Here is a 16,578-nt window from a genome sequence, read left to right as displayed (position 1 = left end):
CGCGTGGCTTAAGCAGGGTTTTGCAATTGCCTTCGCTTGTTACGGTAAATTAAAATACTAAAATTGGCTATGGCCGATAGTACGGTCTCTGTTTAAAAGGATGACATTATTAGTAACAAACCAAATGTTCTTGTGCCAGAGATTTATCACGTGAAAATTTTTCATCATCAACTTTTTTATTCTCTCAATATTTCTCTTCAACACATTTTTGTTGGATCCGACCTTAAACTCACATCTGTCTTCATCAATTAGAAAGGTATTAATGCTTTGAATTAGCTGCGTATCAGTGTGCAGTGGACTAAATTTAATGTTTCTGTCCCAAAAGTGGCGTTCTTTCCAAAGAAGCTCTTTATTCATCTCTGTTCTGGGGTGGGGTTTTTACAGGGGGGTGGCAGGGGGATGCTGAGGGGAGAGATAGGCTTTCACTGCTGTGATGCAGGGGAAAAAAAGTGTGAGGTAGTGGTTATGCATATTGCAAGACAGTGATTCTTTATTTTATTACAAAAAAAGACCAACTCTAGAAGGCCAGATTAAATCATTCCTTTCACTTTTTAATGGGATTTGGATGAATAGAGTAAAATATGCACTTTGCATTCATTGATAGCATCTTTAGGTTGAGGTAATTGAGTCTTTTTTCCCTGACTGAATGAATAATGACTTCATCTGATCCTCAGCGAGGCCTGAAACTTAGGCTGCCTTTGTCAACGCGAAAAGATCTGGGCTTTGAAACATGCTCTACTTCCCCGGCTTAATTTTTCTTCATTTTAATCCAAACCCCTATTTTTCTCAATAATTCAAGCATAAACTATGTAGTAGTTGAAGCAGCGGAAATTGCAAGATATTTGTCCTCGTTGTGCTGCTTTCTAAATGCAGCTGATAAATCTTCCGCTGTGGTCCTCAGCTGCCGGTTCTCTAGGGACGGGACAGCCCCTGGGTAAGCAAGATTGCTGGAATTTTTAAAGAACTATGTTTAAAGTGGTTCTTTCGCAGAGACTCTGTGTTATCTAAGGAAGTGTTACGTTTTACTGGCAAGACTCGGAGATAAAAGGGGCATCTGTGACGGGGCCTAGGAAACTCTTCCTGACATGATTTTCCCACGTATTTTACTGGCTACAAGGGCATCCCGAAAAGTGGAGTATAAATACTTAGCCTACAGCAGACGTGATTGAAATGGTGAGGGTCTTGAGTTACACAGCTTAAAAATATTTTTTCGTGAGAAACAGTGGGGCAAAGACAGCCTCTCTTGATGGTGTTGCTAAAAGGTTTCTCAACCAAATACCTTTTTACTTGTGAAAAGTCAGAGCTCTGTTTTGCTGCTTTGATCCAACAATGGATGTTCCACTTGACTGTTGTTGTTTATCATACTGAATAACTGAAAGCTTCGTACAATTAATTATTCCTCTGAATTTAGTTCAGATGTGCAGATCGGTGTGGGAGCACAGTTACAAGTTATAGCACACCGGTTACACGAATGAGATGGTAGTTCTGTCGCATTGTCCACTGATTCTTGAATCTGACAAGTTCTTGATCTTCCAGCAGTTGATGAGCAGTATCTACCCAACAAATATAACATACGGTGGCAGTATTTGTGCTGCATCCGTGACAGAAGAGAATGGTTCCTGCTCAGTTGTCCATCTTTAGTTGTCTTTTCTCCTTCGCCCTCCTGGGTTCTTGTCCTGGATCAGGGGCTGGAGGAGGATGTGTCAGACGTGAAGGCATTCGAAAGCCTGGCTGGGACGGTTCACCCTGATTCTGGGAACTGTTGGTGACCTGTAACCAGGGAGCAACTACTGCATGCAGGCACAGGAGCAGCAATCAATTTAGTTATCAAAGCGTGGTTAATTGTTACCAGTACGTGGATTTTTAATAGGTAGGAAGAAAGCCAGTAATAGCTGACTGTTTGCAGAAGTGTCCGTTTAAGAAAAAACTAACTTGATTTATACTTCTTCTTCTAGGTTGGCTTGCTGGACCTGGAGTTGAATCAACTAACCAAAGCCCTGTTCCTGGCTTTAGTTGCACTGTCAGTTGTTATGGTAACCTTGCAAGGGTTTGTAGGCCCATGGTATCGCAACCTTTTCCGGTTCCTCCTCCTGTTTTCCTATATCATCCCAATCAGGTAGGTATAAGAATGAAGGAAAAACACAGATGTCCAATTTCACTGAATGTGGCTTTCTTGCAATTTATACGTGCTTCTCATTGCAAAGGGAATTGATCTTGTCAGGAAGCCGAAGGAGAGGTGCCAACAAATCTGCTGATTCTTGAAGGATCGCTGTACAGAAAACAATACTGTTGTGTTTTTCTGTATAATGTTCATCTTGCTGAAGTAATCAGGATATCTAATCCTTTACTAGCATAAATGTATTAATAAGGATACGATCTTGGTATATTTGAGAACGTGGTTTTAGGAACCATGTATTTTAATGAACTGTTAGGTGTATTGTGGAATGTTAGTTTTAACACCTTAAGTACTGAAAATGTACAGTTTCTCTGGTTAAAATACAGACTTTTCCCTCAACAGTGATTAATTTAAATCAAATGGCTGAGTAGTGTAGGTGCACTTTTACAGTGAGAGGGCTTAGCATGTGTAACCAAGTAGAGACTGCCCTGAATGAATTAATTCATTAGGCATGAGTACTGTATATTCAAATTGCAGATAAACTGGAACAGGAAATAATACCCATGTGTGTAATCGAGTCTTCTGTGAACGCAGGCTCTGCAATGGATTTCTTTTCTTGAAGTATTGCCTTTGCAAAATGGAAATGCTCTCTCCTGTTGAAATACCAGTGTTTAGATTAAGTTGACCGTTCATTGAAGATGCTCACTGGAACTCCAGTTTGGCATAAGGCATTCACTAAGCCCAGTGGCTAGGCACAGTCTGCAGCAACTAAACTGTAGGTAGTTTTAAGACCGATCCCATCAGGTTTGCACACAATATTTAAATCCACATAGAATAAGAGAAAAAAAACCAAAACAAAAAAACCCAGGAGGATTTCATTAGTTATTTTAATCTAAGCTTTACAGGACTTACGTGTTCCTGTGTTCACACAGTTTAAGTACATATCCACGTGAAGGAGGCACCGCGTTTGACCACTTGATACTCAGGAAGTATCTGTCTTAAGGTTTTATAACTTAAAGCACTTGTGGTTTTATACTACTTCTGTGCTGTGACAGCAACTGATTCTTTTGGGAAGTCGAAGAAGGTGGTTCCAGCAAATCTCCTGGGAAGCTGAGGAGATCTCAGTGCAGGAACTGGCCATCTTAGAACAGTTTCCGCTTCCATTAACCGGCTCTTATTTTGTATTTACACTGTCATGTTTCAGTTTTGTGATGTTCTAAACACTTGACAGTCATAACTCTCTTTCTACTTGTATGATGCTGCTGTTCAGGTTTTGTTGTCATTCCCCCTATTCACACAGTTATTGAGAACTAAAGCAACTTAGCCATGTAAAGAGGCAAGAAGTGCTGCAAGTGACGTCTGCATATAGCTGAAAGATGCACTTAATCATTGAAGACATGTAGGGGAAGGGAGAACTGAGCTAAGAGTATAAAGGATTACTTGTCGGTCGCTGTGTTCTTCCATAATAAACATGCTAAGCCAAAACTCATTAAAAGAGTTAAAAGACAGCTATAGCTTTGTTACTGGATGCAAGAGGATTTAAGAGCATATAGGCAGCATAAGTAAATTTGACTCTGTATTGACAGGTCAACATATGCCACTGAAAAACATGATGATTGAGCAGCCCGTTTTTAATTTAAAGATGCTGTTTCGTGGATTTGTGGAGTAGTTCTTTTCAAAAAATAATTTCTAGGATACACCTAATCCCATTTTTCAATTTCTTATGGAAGTTAATATGCCAAACAGAAGTATTAGAGAATGAGATTGGTTTAGTTCTGAGAAGGACCGTGTAGTCACTCACTGGAATGCAGTGAGTAAAACTTCTAACGGGAATCTGTTAGAGAATGCTTTTCTCTAGAGGTTTATCCATTTCTATACCAACTTTTCTTCAATTCAGACCATTCGTATACAGGATCACTTCCCACAGTGTCAGCAAACTAAACAACTCCAGTCGTGCCAGTGTTCAAATATCTCAAAACTCTTCTGAATGTTATGCATGAAAATGGCATAATTTTAAAAATCATTATTATGGGGCAAATAATGGAGCTTTTCACAGGTAAAGGAAATGAGAGAGAGGAATATTAGGATTGACTGGTAGAGGCAAAGCATATCTGAACTCATGCACGCGTGAAATGTGCTGATTGATGGGTTTAGAGAATTGTGAAAGCTTCTGAATTTGGAGTGGTTTTGCAGTTGTTTGGCTTTTGGTTTGTAGGGCAAGGGAAATTCCAGGTATGCAATAAAAATAATTTTCCATGGCCGGACTTGATGCTTGGTGGAGATCATCAGGATCATCAGGAGAGGTAGCTGTTAGCAGAGTTAGCTGATCTCTGAGCAGCCTCTCCTGTAATTAATAGGAATTAGGAATTTTTGCTCAAGGGAGCAGTTCGTTACTTGTGATTCAGCTGCATCCTAAATACTCCTCAAGCTCAGTGTGTGAAAGGTATTTCTACAGGGCACGTGAGACTTCTGAAATAAAAACGTAAACCGACTCTAAAAAACCCAACCCAACCAACACAATGAAACAAAAAATATCCCAATGGCCACCAGCTGTCCCCCCTCTCAAAACCCCAGTCCCCAACATTGTACACATTCTGTAGTGTACAGGAGTCAGGCAAAGCGAAGAAAGAGCAGTAATAAACAAACACTGGAAGCTTAGCCCAGCTCTGAGCTGGTTGTAAGTTAGAACCATTGTGCACAAAATGTTCTGAAGCGCCCCACACCTCCAGAAATATTTGGCCCTTTAAACATTTAAACATTTCTGTTGCTGATGTTTCTTCCCCTCCCCCCCCTCCTCCATGGAGGAAGCAGAGGCCAGGGAGCCTGCAGAGACAATCTGCCTCCATACACAGTTCATCTGTTTGAATTTCTCAAAGTCTGTTGGGAAAGCAGGATAGAGAGCAAGCCCTTGGCAGACTGTCCAAAGCGAAATAAATCCCTCTAGGATTATGCCCACCCATTCCCTGGGTTTTTCCGTGTTCCTCAATATTCTTAGGCTTTTTCTAGTTGGCTCTAGGTGGTTTAAGATGTGTTAATGCCTCTCCATAGGTTCCCCCAGTGTGGCTGAGACGATTTTTTACTTGTTTTGAATAAATCATTGACTGAATTACATTCTCTGTTAGTTTACAGGATCTTGTGCGGCTCTGTCACCTAGTGCAGTTGTCACAGAGCGGGTTGCGGGCAGTGCATGAGCACGTGTCCTCGGGTCTGTCCCTGCTGTTGTCCCCCTGTCTTTGTGATACCAGCGTGGAAGTTCTTAGGCCTGTGATGTTTCCCTTTTTTTTTTTTTTCAACTCTAATACTGTGGTTATAGATACATTCTTTTTAATTGTATACATATATATATTTAAGTCAGGCATACATTTTTATCAGGAGAGTTTAATTTCCCTTTTGCGTGGAACTGTAGACATTTGCTGTACACATTTAAAATTCCAGTATAGATCGCATAAGTCTTTGCAGCTACTAATCTGATCAGTTGTTTTAGTTTTAATTACCAATATTTGTATTTTTAAGTACAAGGGAATAGAAGAGACTTCAATCGATGTGGATGTGAGATACCCACTCTCAACTGCTGAGCTGAAAATCCCACTGTGTGCTTGGGTGCACAAAAAGTGATCAGGCGCTTGGAGAGCCGTACTGCAACGCAATTCTGTCCTTTCCCCTGGCGTTTAGTTGTAGCATCTCCTCATCAGCTCCTCCGAGCTGCCGTAGTGATGGGTTCAAAAATGGCAGCCGAGGCCAACACTGGATTGACAGGGGCTTCATCAGCCATCTCTTGAGGAGGATCCTTTAGTTTTGGTGTACGCAGAAGCTGTAATGTCTTTTGTTCTTCCCTTCAGACACCCCAAGGCTCCTGGTCAATGAGCCCTTTGGCCAAAATAAGCTGTCCCAGATGTCTGCAAGGAACAGCCTTGTGCTTTAGGGAAGTTTTGGGGCACTACCTGGCTCCCAGCTGCTTTTTTCTGGGTCTTTTAGAGGAGCACTTGAGGAAAATCCTTCAGGTTACATCAGTCTGTTGTCAGCAGGCAGCGAGGAAAACACTGCTAGGAAGTCTTGTATCTGCAATTCGTTAATATCCAGAGAAATGCAGGTCATAGAGCTCTGGATTCCGGTGCGTTCCCAAGGACCAGGGAGCCGGTGTGTCCATGCAAGAGCAGCGAGCAGCTCTGCTGCTCCCCTCCTGTTGCAGTTCGTGCTGTCGCTGGTGGAGCGCTCCTGTAGCTACAGGACCGCTGTGAGGGCGTATCGGTGTATGGAGTCTCAGTACACAGACAGAATACCTGATGGCGAAGCTCTCCGTGCGGAAGAGCTAAAGAGCTGCTCGTGACAATCGATTGCAGTTGATCTTTTTTCTCTTGAACCATGCAACGTTTGCCCATTTGCTTCTAGTAGTTTTTCTCTTTTTAATCTAATACTACTACAGAAAGTTATGCCAAATTTGTCTGGAATACACTAAAATATTAATGTTGTAAAGATTATTTGTATTAGATGTGTAATGTCAGTATTGTTGCCGTTGTGTAAGAAGCTTATTGATAGAAGGCATCTGACCTGATAAATGCGAAAATAGCAAAGACTCGTTTTTAACAGGAAGTAATCACTGTTATCCTGAGCTGCACATGCAACATTTCCGGTGTCAAGGCGCTCTTTTGATATGAGCTCCATTTGTGTTTTGCACTCCTCTGGGTTTTCGGCCTGTGAAAAATTCATAGATTAATTTCCTCATTAATTATTCCCTGATTTCCTCCTGAGGTTTAAAGTTCTACTTGTGTTACAACACCTAATTACGCGTACCTAGCTTGCATGTGGCCCTTGAAAAACTACACGTGCCATGCACTGGAGCAATATGCAGCTTTTTGCCACACATATTTAATCATAAATGCGTGGCATTGGGTTATCTTCTAAAGTTAGGTTCATTGCCTGGGCTTTCTGTGCTCTGTGTACCTTCTTTCATTTCCTTTTATATGCTTACATAGGAGACAAAACTCAGAAAAAATAGTCCAAGAGAATTAACAAGACCAGTCGTGAAGCAAACAAGAACACAGACCTGAGACGACTCTTAGGGGTATCAGACAGAGAGCAGAGAAAGCTAAATGAAATTGATAGACTGATTTAAACACAAAAGCAATATTATATTCAAATTTGCTCTCCACATAAAATATGGGAGAAGGGGAATTAGGGGAGATTAAAGAGATGAACTATGGGTTCCTTTATATTTATTTAGATCTTGATAGAATATTGCATTTTAAATAAGTTACTTATTTTTTTATTTGTTTAGTCCCAGTTAATATAAATTGGGCTCCAAAAATCACTTTCTCTGAAGATTTAACTTTCCAGGCATGTTGAAGTACAGTTTTGGTTGTTCCTTGACCAATAATTTTAAAAGTATTCCATATTGTTTTCTAGATTGTGGATAATGCATACGTCTGTGTACAGTTTATGGCTGTTTCAAGCAGGGAGGAATATGGGATGGTTAGGGGTATAGCCATAAGGGGTTGGGTACGGCTTTGGGTACTAGCATGACCCAAAGACAATTTCCGTTATTGCACTTAAGTCCTGAAAATAAAAAGATGACATCTCAGTTACTTCATTTATTTTACAAATTGGATGCCGCTTATGGGCACTCATGCTATAGCTGGAGTTTTGTCAGGGCTTTTGGTTTTGCTCTGAAACTTCTGCTTGTCTACAGAGCTGCTCAGGAAATCCTTCCTGCCCTCCAGAGCCCAAATAAAACCATCATACGATTTTGATTCAAATTCATACTTGAATTTTATTAGGCACGGTATATCACTTTGTTCACAAAATTGTCTTTGCTGCCTTCATTAGGTCTTGATAGCTTTTCACTGAGTCGTGAAAGGCAGAATGCTTCTGGAGTTTCTAAATGTCTGAAACTTTCTCAGTGCAGGCCCTTGCTTACTGCCAAATTTGACTGTTTTGACTAAAAAATAAATCAGAAATGTTTAGGAAGTGACCTAATGTCATTCCCATTTGGGAAAAAATGAGACGTAGAAGTCCTGTAAATACTGACTTGTTTAACCTGCAACACTACTGATGTTTTTGAGGGAATAAAAGCAAAAGTATCTGCTTTTACCTTGTAGTAGAAAGCAGTGTAGATTCTGCAATGTGTTATTGATTTGTGCTGAAGCTGAGTTGCAGAGACATGCCACCATGGCTCGTAGTGGAATAAATCCCCAGGTTGGATGAAAGTTGCCTTAGATGTGCCTGCTCTGGGGTGACTAGTGCTGAGGTTGAGGGACAAGAAACTTCACACTATTATGTTCACGAAATATGCCCATTCTCTGCGACAGCCTTCAGATACCTGTATTAACATACTGGGTCTAAAGACTGCGTGTTAATTGGCTTGCTAACAATTAGAGTTACTGGTGCAACGGTGTGCTAATGCTATGTGTGATGCTGCTCTGTACACGCTCGTTGATAACTGGTACATATGGAGTCTTTTAAATTGGATTAAATTCAGAAAGATTTAAAAACTGGTGAATTTAAAATGGTTTTTGTTCATAATTAGGTTTCTTAAAGTCCACAAAGGATTTATGAGAAATGATAGCGAATATTGTCAGGCACCAAAAGCAGCTTGGCATTGAATAAGCTTAGTATCTCCTTGGCTTACTATGTAAAAATTCTTGGACTTTTCCATCAAGTATTTCTATCCATTCTTGTGGAGCTCTGCTGGAGAGATTTCCTGTTTCTAAAGCAAACTCAGTATTAATAACCCTCCATCAATTTTTAGTGTTACAAGAGCATCCATAATGTGCTGGGTGATAGCTACAGTGGTTTCAAAGACAAAAATTTCCTCGTAAGACAACAAGCACCAAGTGAAGGAACCTTGTCAGAGCAGGATACAGCGTACAGATTTTAGAACTAATACTAAATACATCTATAGCCTTCATTTTTTGTTTATTTTATTCCTGTTTAATTCTTTATTCATTGTAACAATTCAAGCACGTACCAGCTATCTCGCTGTGTGCCAGAAAGCTGTGTTGGACTGTGCTAGTCCCTGGGGAGTCATTATTTCTCTGGAGACCAGTGGTGCCAGCTTTCTGGTAGGTCCACCAGCAGGAAGAGGGTGCCCTCCGTTCCACTGAGCAGGGCATGCTGAAAGGCATGGGGAATTCCTAAAATGCCTTGATGCCCTGAAATACAGATTTGTCCTCACCGCTCTGCAAGAGCAGCTGTCTCTTTTTTCTTACCTCTAACTTATATTTAAGTGAGATTTTAATTAAATGCGTATAAAGAATATTCAGAACATCAAAATCAGGTAACATACATGCTAATAAACAGTGCAAGTGAAGGTATAAACTGCACTTGGCTTTGCGAGACTGTTCTGATTGAGTATCACTGAAACAGACTTTTCCTGTCTGGGTGACTTTGTGGGTCTCCGTTGGCAGAGCACCCTGTGGGTTTCTCTCCTTGGGTGCCTGTTGCCTGAGATTGCAGCTCTTAGATAGGGCTTTCACCACAGAATTCCTGTCTCAGTAGCACAGGCAGAAAAAAGAGTACTTATAACCCAAGTGCCTCTGTGAAGTGGGGTGACGAGCAGCTTTCATCCCTCACTTACTCTGCTTCCTCCTGGCTGGAGGAAGGGTCCTGCTGTTCTTAGAGTAAGTGTGCTTGTGTTTCTCTTGAGCTAGACAGCATCCTTTGTACCCGACTGGCTAACTAGCAGATTCTCATCCCAAAGAGGAATACCTTTTGCTGTTGACTAATGCATCATCCCAATGTGAAGTGTGCTGCACTGGTTCCTACACCCTCTCTAACTCTGCAAGTTAACAGACGTACCTAATAAAAATACTGGTTACTCAGTACTGGCTCTGGATTGAGAAGGACAGTGTAAAACTGTAGTTAACCGGTGTGAGGTGAGTGACTTCCTGGTTTTTTTTATACTGTAGCATTTTCAGTAATAAGAATCTGGTAGAGTCTGCCTTCTGAGGTCTTTCCCAATTTTTAAAAATATATTTACGTGTCTGAAGACAGCTGGAGTTAGGTATGATATTGCAAAACTAGTTGGGGTGTATCATCAGGTAGAAGGATGGTTTGTTGGTGCTGATTTTAATGGGAAATAAGAGCTAGTTAAAGAACAAAATGCCATCTTGAATGGTCAAGAACCTTGTATCAAAAAGGCTTGTTTCTTTCTGTGCTGGAACATATGTTGTTCTGTACAAATCCAGAAAGGAGGGGGTGTGGAATAAACCTGAATCTTTTCAGCGAGTGCTGAAATTGTGGGATGTTCTCACAATTCTAGCTAAATGCATCTCTTTTTGACGGGACACGTCAGGTTGTGACTCACTGTTCGCTCCACCCTTACCTCAGGTAGTTCACAACAGTCGTGGTGGCTGCAAGAAAGCTGTTTGGCTGCTGTTTTGTTTATGCCGTAAAGCAGCACCTCACGCATGTTAAGGAAGCTCTGATGTGCGTTAGCAGTGTTTTGACCTCAATACGTACCTTTGAACAATTTTAAGAGTCACGTTACTGTAAACCTGTTACTAAACTTGGGAATCTGAGTCCTGTGCCTCGGTGAATTAGCTGCAAACATTTCCCCTAGACCCTTTCCTAGCTGGTTTTTCAGTCTTTCTGTAGCAGCAGAGTCAACAGAAATGAACGTCTGCCTGCGTGTTCCTCAGTCACCGTTCCTTGGACACGGTAGCAATAGCTAAAGGAAAGGAGCATTTTAAAGTTTTAGAACAAGGTGGCTTAGAGTTCCGAGTTGGAGTGTTTCATTTGGGGGAAAAGGAATGTGATTAAAGTTATTTCTCACCATCCTGAGTGAAGATTTTTATTATACTGTAGGAGTGCAAAGTGCAAGGGCAATTAATTCTTGTATGACTTAGCCATGGAAATATTAACAAGTAAGTATGCAGACACCGAGTGAACTGGAAAAAAAAATACTTGTGATTCTGCAATTCTCTGTATAAGCAGTAAAACTTGCTGCAAATTACAGTTTCTAGTGCAGAGCTACCAAAGGCTCCGTACTGCTGATGGCAGGAGCAGCTCCAGCCCATGCGCTGTCACTTGAGGGTGCATTTTGCTGCTTTTTGCCATAGACAGCTTCTGTAACTGCATTTGGGGAAGGACAGTGACTCGGTGGGTTGGTGGTGGTGGGAGGGAGAAGGTGACAAATGCAGTTGTCCTTTCATAAAGAAAAAATTAGTTTTTTTCAAAAACAGTGACTTGAAGAGGAACAGAAGTATTTGTACTTTGACATGGTAAAGAAAGCATAGGTGTTGGGTTTTTTTAACAGTTCAGAACTGTGACTCGACTAGTGATCTGGGCTTATTGATAAAGTCGGTACAATATTCTCCTCTAAGTGCAGTAGTGTAATTATATCAATACTTGGTGGACAAAGTGTTGCATTTGTTTGTATTGCAGCAGCTTCCGAAAGTCTGGGATGGAGCCTGACTTTCTAATGTGATGTGTACTTTACTGACATAGACCAAGCATTGTTCAAAAACTTTTGTTGCATATAGTTTTAAGATTAATTTTTTTTTTTCAGGTATCCTAAAAAGAGCTTTATCCTAAAACAGTTTTATTGTTATGGTTGTAACTTTCCCTTTGCCTAATATTCACACTGATTATGGTATGAATTTCCTTTGCAGTTTACGTGTGAACTTGGACATGGGTAAGGCAGCCTATGGGTGGATGATTATGAAAGATGACAATATTCCTGGAACAGTTGTTCGAACTAGCACCATACCAGAAGAGTTGGGACGATTAGTTTATTTACTAACGGATAAAACAGGTATATCAGGTTACAATTCTGAAATGTGATGACTTCTATAATGCTTCTGAACTTGATTCTATGTTTGAATATGTTAATGTAAGGGTAGATTTAGATACTGATTTTTATTTTTCAGTAAAATTTAAGCATGTGCCTGAGGACTTTGTACCAGTACCTATAGGCTTATGTAGGCTGGCACCTAGCCGTGGAAGTCAGCATTTGATGGTGATGTGATGTGTTCCAGTGGGAACACTCCTGCTATAGTAACAGAACTCTGGATAGCATGAGTAAAAGGACTGTGTATCTGACTCTGAAAGGACTCTGGTTTTGCGCTCGGAATGCTGGTTTGTCTGCACCTCACTTCTACTGCAATGTCGTATGACAGTAACGGTTACAAACGGCCTTGAGAGAGCAAGTCGATTCCAAACCAAGTGGTAAGATCAGCCTCCAAAATGACACTCGTTATCCCCGTGAAGTTAGTTGTTCTTTACGTTACAAAGAGCAGTTCTCGTTCCCTCAATTTTGAAATGAAATGTAAATTTAGTGTATTGTCCCATTTTCAAAACACACTTTTTTCTATAGGTACATAAGTTACCCTACACACATTTCCGAATGCTGTTCTTCTCTTTCGTAAAACAAAGACAAGTGCTTCCTTCTTTCTTAGCATGTAGAAAAGTGTTTTGCTAATTATAGTGTGGTAATTCTTCAAAGCAAGTGAACCATTCTTCTTTTAACAAGTTTTATTTCAGTTAGCTAATGAATTGTATACTATTTGAAACTGTTTATTGATTTTAATTGCACACTTCATCATGATAATTTATGTAACTTTGAGTGCTGTCTCATTGAAGGCTTGAAATATGTAATTTACAGCGTATGTTTGGAAAAAGGGAATCACGTTCAAAAAAAAAAAAAAAAAGAATTTCAGAACAATGCAGTAGAGTTCATTCACCTAAACCACTACTTTGTAGGCAAACCCAGTATCCTCTTCTCAGACTTTCCGGATAGAGAATGCAGTTACCACATGAAACTGGAAGTGCAGTTCAAGTGTTGAGGTGTTCTGCTTACTCAGACTGCACCGAAAGGCCTTAGAGGCTTGCTAAAACAATGCTCACAGTTTGTTCACCCAGCTCTATAATGCAGGAATTATGTTCTGACTCTGGTGACCGGCTTGTATTCTGAGGCACAAGGATCAGGTGCTGACATCTTTTCCTCAAGCTGTATGAGAAATATAAGACTGCTTGAAAAAGGAAAACAAACAAACAAAAAACCTGCTGCAGTTCTACTTCTAGAGGGACAACCAAATTTTTTTCCTTTAAAGATGTTTTTTCTTGTCAACATAAAATTTAGTGATACTGGGTTTTTCAAAGCAAAAAATATTGTGTTAAATCTATAAAGCTTTGAAAGGATACGTTTCATTGACTTCCATATCCACAGAGAAGCAAGCTGTTTTTTCAACCCACGTCTTACCACTTGCAATCCCAGTAGTTCTGTTTAATTTTAAGAAGCAGCACTTGTATTCTGGCCTTTCACAGAGGGCACTTAAAAGGGCCTAAATCGACAAATGTTAAAAGGCTTTTACCAGCAAATACGTTTGTGTGTGGTTTGGAAGCTTGCTAGTATTCAACCCCCAAGGCTCTTCAGAGCTCTGAAGTGTGGAGAGTTCTGGAGGAAGGTCTGAATCTCTAAGTTAATGATGTAACAGTGAAAACAAGAGCACTATTGTAGGGCAGCGGTTCCAAAACATGCTGGACTAAGAGCCAGCGGTCTCACCCTCCGCACTTTTAGCCGAGTGTTAGCTGAAAGCTGATGTAAGTGACGATAAGCCTGAAGTCCAGCAGGCATCACCAGCTCCAGAACACTGACCTTGAAGACCATGTTCTTCAGGTTGTGCCTGCAAACACTGCTCAATTTTTTTAGTCTTCAGTGCCCTGCAAATTTTAAACTTCTAATTCTGGACAAATACATAGCCAGTGTACCTTTTACTTGAGTTTATCGGTAGCTGCTTCCAGTTTCCTCCTCTGCATGCACTTGTTCTCATTCTGCATTTTATCAGAAGTGTGAAACGTGCTGTTGGGTAGTGAACAGGATGGGTACAGTTAATCCATGATGGCCATTACAAGATTATAGCCTGCTCATGAGAAGCTTGCTTCAGTTTGCAGTTCTAGTCATGTGCACCAGTTGACTCTCTTCTACCCAGCTAAGGTGGCTTGGCTGTCAGAGGAGGAAGAAGCTGGTTTTGTAGCCATCCCTCTTAAGTGGGTGCTACTGAAAAGCAGAACTGGAAGGCTGGTCTAGTTAAATGTAAACTAGGTGAAGTTTTTCTCAGTATTGAAAATAAAAAGGAACCCAGAGAACCACCTGCAAAAATCTTAAACTGTGGTCCAAGCTTGGCTGGAAGTGATTGAGAATTAGTTGTTGAGTCTGAGGAGCATTGCATTACTAACATAATTGCAAGGTAGTCCTTTATATGATTGTAAATTGGGTTTGTGCTTCATCAATAAGCTTTTTGACAAGAAGCGTCCATCACAGTGGCTCTCTCATTTGCCACAGTAGAATAGAAAATGAAGTATCCCAATAATTGCATTATAGTTTCCTTATTGTGGGACAAGAAAGCGATGTGGTATAATTAGGTTTGATTGGAGTGCATGTTTCCGGTAAGATCTGAAATTAATGATGTTGCTATAGTGACACATCTGCGGCCACCAGTGCGTGAAACATAAAGTAATTCATTCGACAAGAGAAGACATCTGTTAACTGCGAGGATGCAGAGCATATTGACACTGACCAGAAGTACTAGACGTTATGTGATAAATGAACAAATGATGCTGAAACAGGAGGACAGATAATTTGTACTTAATCTGCTGGGAGAACTTTAATCTTCTCACTGGTTGCATTTGACAATGCCATTGTTTAAAGAACAATGCTGCAGAGAACTCATAAATTTTAAAACTTAACTCAGGGTGCAGCCTATTAAAGCCATACATTAATTCCTTTGTTAGGGAGTTTTTATCTTCATGTAGAACAAAGCTATTACTGAAAACACCCACTAAAACAACAGGTTTTTTAGGACTCACATTTTAATTATAGCATCCATTACCCAAAATGCCATGTTGTTTGGACTTGAATCACATATAAGTTTGACAGAAAGGCGTCATCCGTTATGGCGGGGGGTGCAGTTACCGGGGGGAGCAGTTTCCAGCATGTTCCAAGGGCAGCCGAGTGTGCTGTCACAGCCTCTCCAGGGTGCAGAAAGATTCTAACCGTGGAAGAAAAATAAAGATAGTTGGCAATATTTACTGAACATTTTTGTTGCCTAGGATGTGGGATGGCAAACCTTCTGCTGTTCACAACGACTTAGCAGAGCGTTCAGCTAAAACAAACGCATGGTGTCTTCCAAGCGTAGTTATTTACTAACACATACACTTATATTTGAGTTCTGTAATTAACATTGTAGCGGCCGTTTGGACCAAATGAGATACTTAACAGATATAATAGTTGAACAGATGCATAGAGCAATGGGATTCTTGATTTTTCTGAGAAAGCTTTATGTTAGAGGTTGGTGTGTATGGGCTTTTTCATTATATGTGCCTAATGTAATGTATGTAGTGATAATTGTTTCTGAAAATTAATCTTCTAAGGTATCCTTCAATTAAGTCTTTATCTGTTAAGCATAAGCTACCACAGAGGAGGTGTACTTAAGAAAAATGGTGGTGGAACAATGTCTCCTCACTTCACTTCGATGGGTGTGTATTCACGCTGTTGCCCTTACGCTTCCTCTACCTCTGATTTCCGGTACCACTAAGGCTGCAGGATGAGTAGAGCAGACAAGGAATGGAAGGTTTTGATGGAGAGATCCTCCATGAAGCTTCCAGACGTGCACTCAAAGTAGATCAGTCAAAGGAATCCTTGCTTTGTGGCTTCTGTTGGACTCTCATCAGCTGAAAATAACATGGTGTATCCACTGAGTATGGATGTGCTCTTAGATATTGCTGTCATCCTCGCGGGAGGTGGAAGATGCAGAGGAAGTAGCTACTGCTATTCGTAACTGCCATCACTGTTACCTTCTGCCCAGGAAAGAATAAATATACTTCGAGGGCTGTCTCTGTCTTTGCCCTCGTTCTTAATGGGTTGTGCTGGACTTGGGGTGGAAGTTTTGTGCTGGTTATGTTTATGGCCTGTTCGTAAGTGGAGCAGCTGAGCGAGCAGACAGTCTATGTGTGTTTACCATGAGTTTTTTCTTTTACTTTTTACATTCTATACCAGGTTATATTTATTTCCAGGGTTCACCTAAAGAACTTGTATCTCCAGATTTGTTGCCAACAGTCTAATTATTAAGAGAGCTGGACCTGATCTCCCTTGAAGTTCCCACAGAAATGTTCACATTTACACTGACTTTTCATCTGTCTAAGAAAACAGCTCACAGGAAGTGCCCATGTTTTATGAAAAGTTACTCACCCTTTCCATTTCTCAAAGTTACTAATTCTTCTGCTCTACATTTTCTTGCTCTTTTGTTTTGGCCTTTTTAGACTGTTGGTATTGGTCCAAATTGCCGTCTAGTAATATAGGATCAGAAAGATCTGCATCTGCTTCTCAAAAACAAAATGAAAAACCCTCCACTGCTCTGTTGTGAATCACATCTGTTGCCACCCAAGGAATGATGCCTTCAGGACTTTTTGCTTAGAAATTAATTTCCTCTTAGCCTGCTTTACTCTGTGTTTAATGATACAATTGT

At 40.6% G+C, this 16,578-nt stretch overlaps 1 protein-coding gene across 1 annotated transcript in view; it reads left to right on the top strand.

Moving 5' to 3' along the window:
* Positions 1 to 1,955: 1,955 nt before the first annotated feature.
* The window catches only part of LOC104496812 (probable phospholipid-transporting ATPase IIB), a gene marked incomplete at its 5' end in the record, with an annotated part of 46,114 nt that continues 31,491 nt past the window's right edge, over positions 1,956 to 16,578 (top strand). Inside the window, 2 exons of the mRNA XM_010139979.1 lie at positions 1,956 to 2,116; positions 11,725 to 11,867. Of these exons, the coding sequence (XP_010138281.1) occupies positions 1,956 to 2,116; positions 11,725 to 11,867 (304 nt within the window). The remainder of the gene's footprint in view (positions 2,117 to 11,724; positions 11,868 to 16,578) is intronic.

Source organism: Buceros rhinoceros, unplaced genomic scaffold (genome assembly GCF_000710305.1).
Source record: "Buceros rhinoceros silvestris isolate BGI_N320 unplaced genomic scaffold, ASM71030v1 scaffold38307, whole genome shotgun sequence".
Classification (NCBI taxonomy): domain Eukaryota; kingdom Metazoa; phylum Chordata; class Aves; order Bucerotiformes; family Bucerotidae; genus Buceros; species Buceros rhinoceros.
Note: the sequence above shows the minus strand (reverse complement) of the source record. Positions and strands in the feature narration are given on the sequence as shown.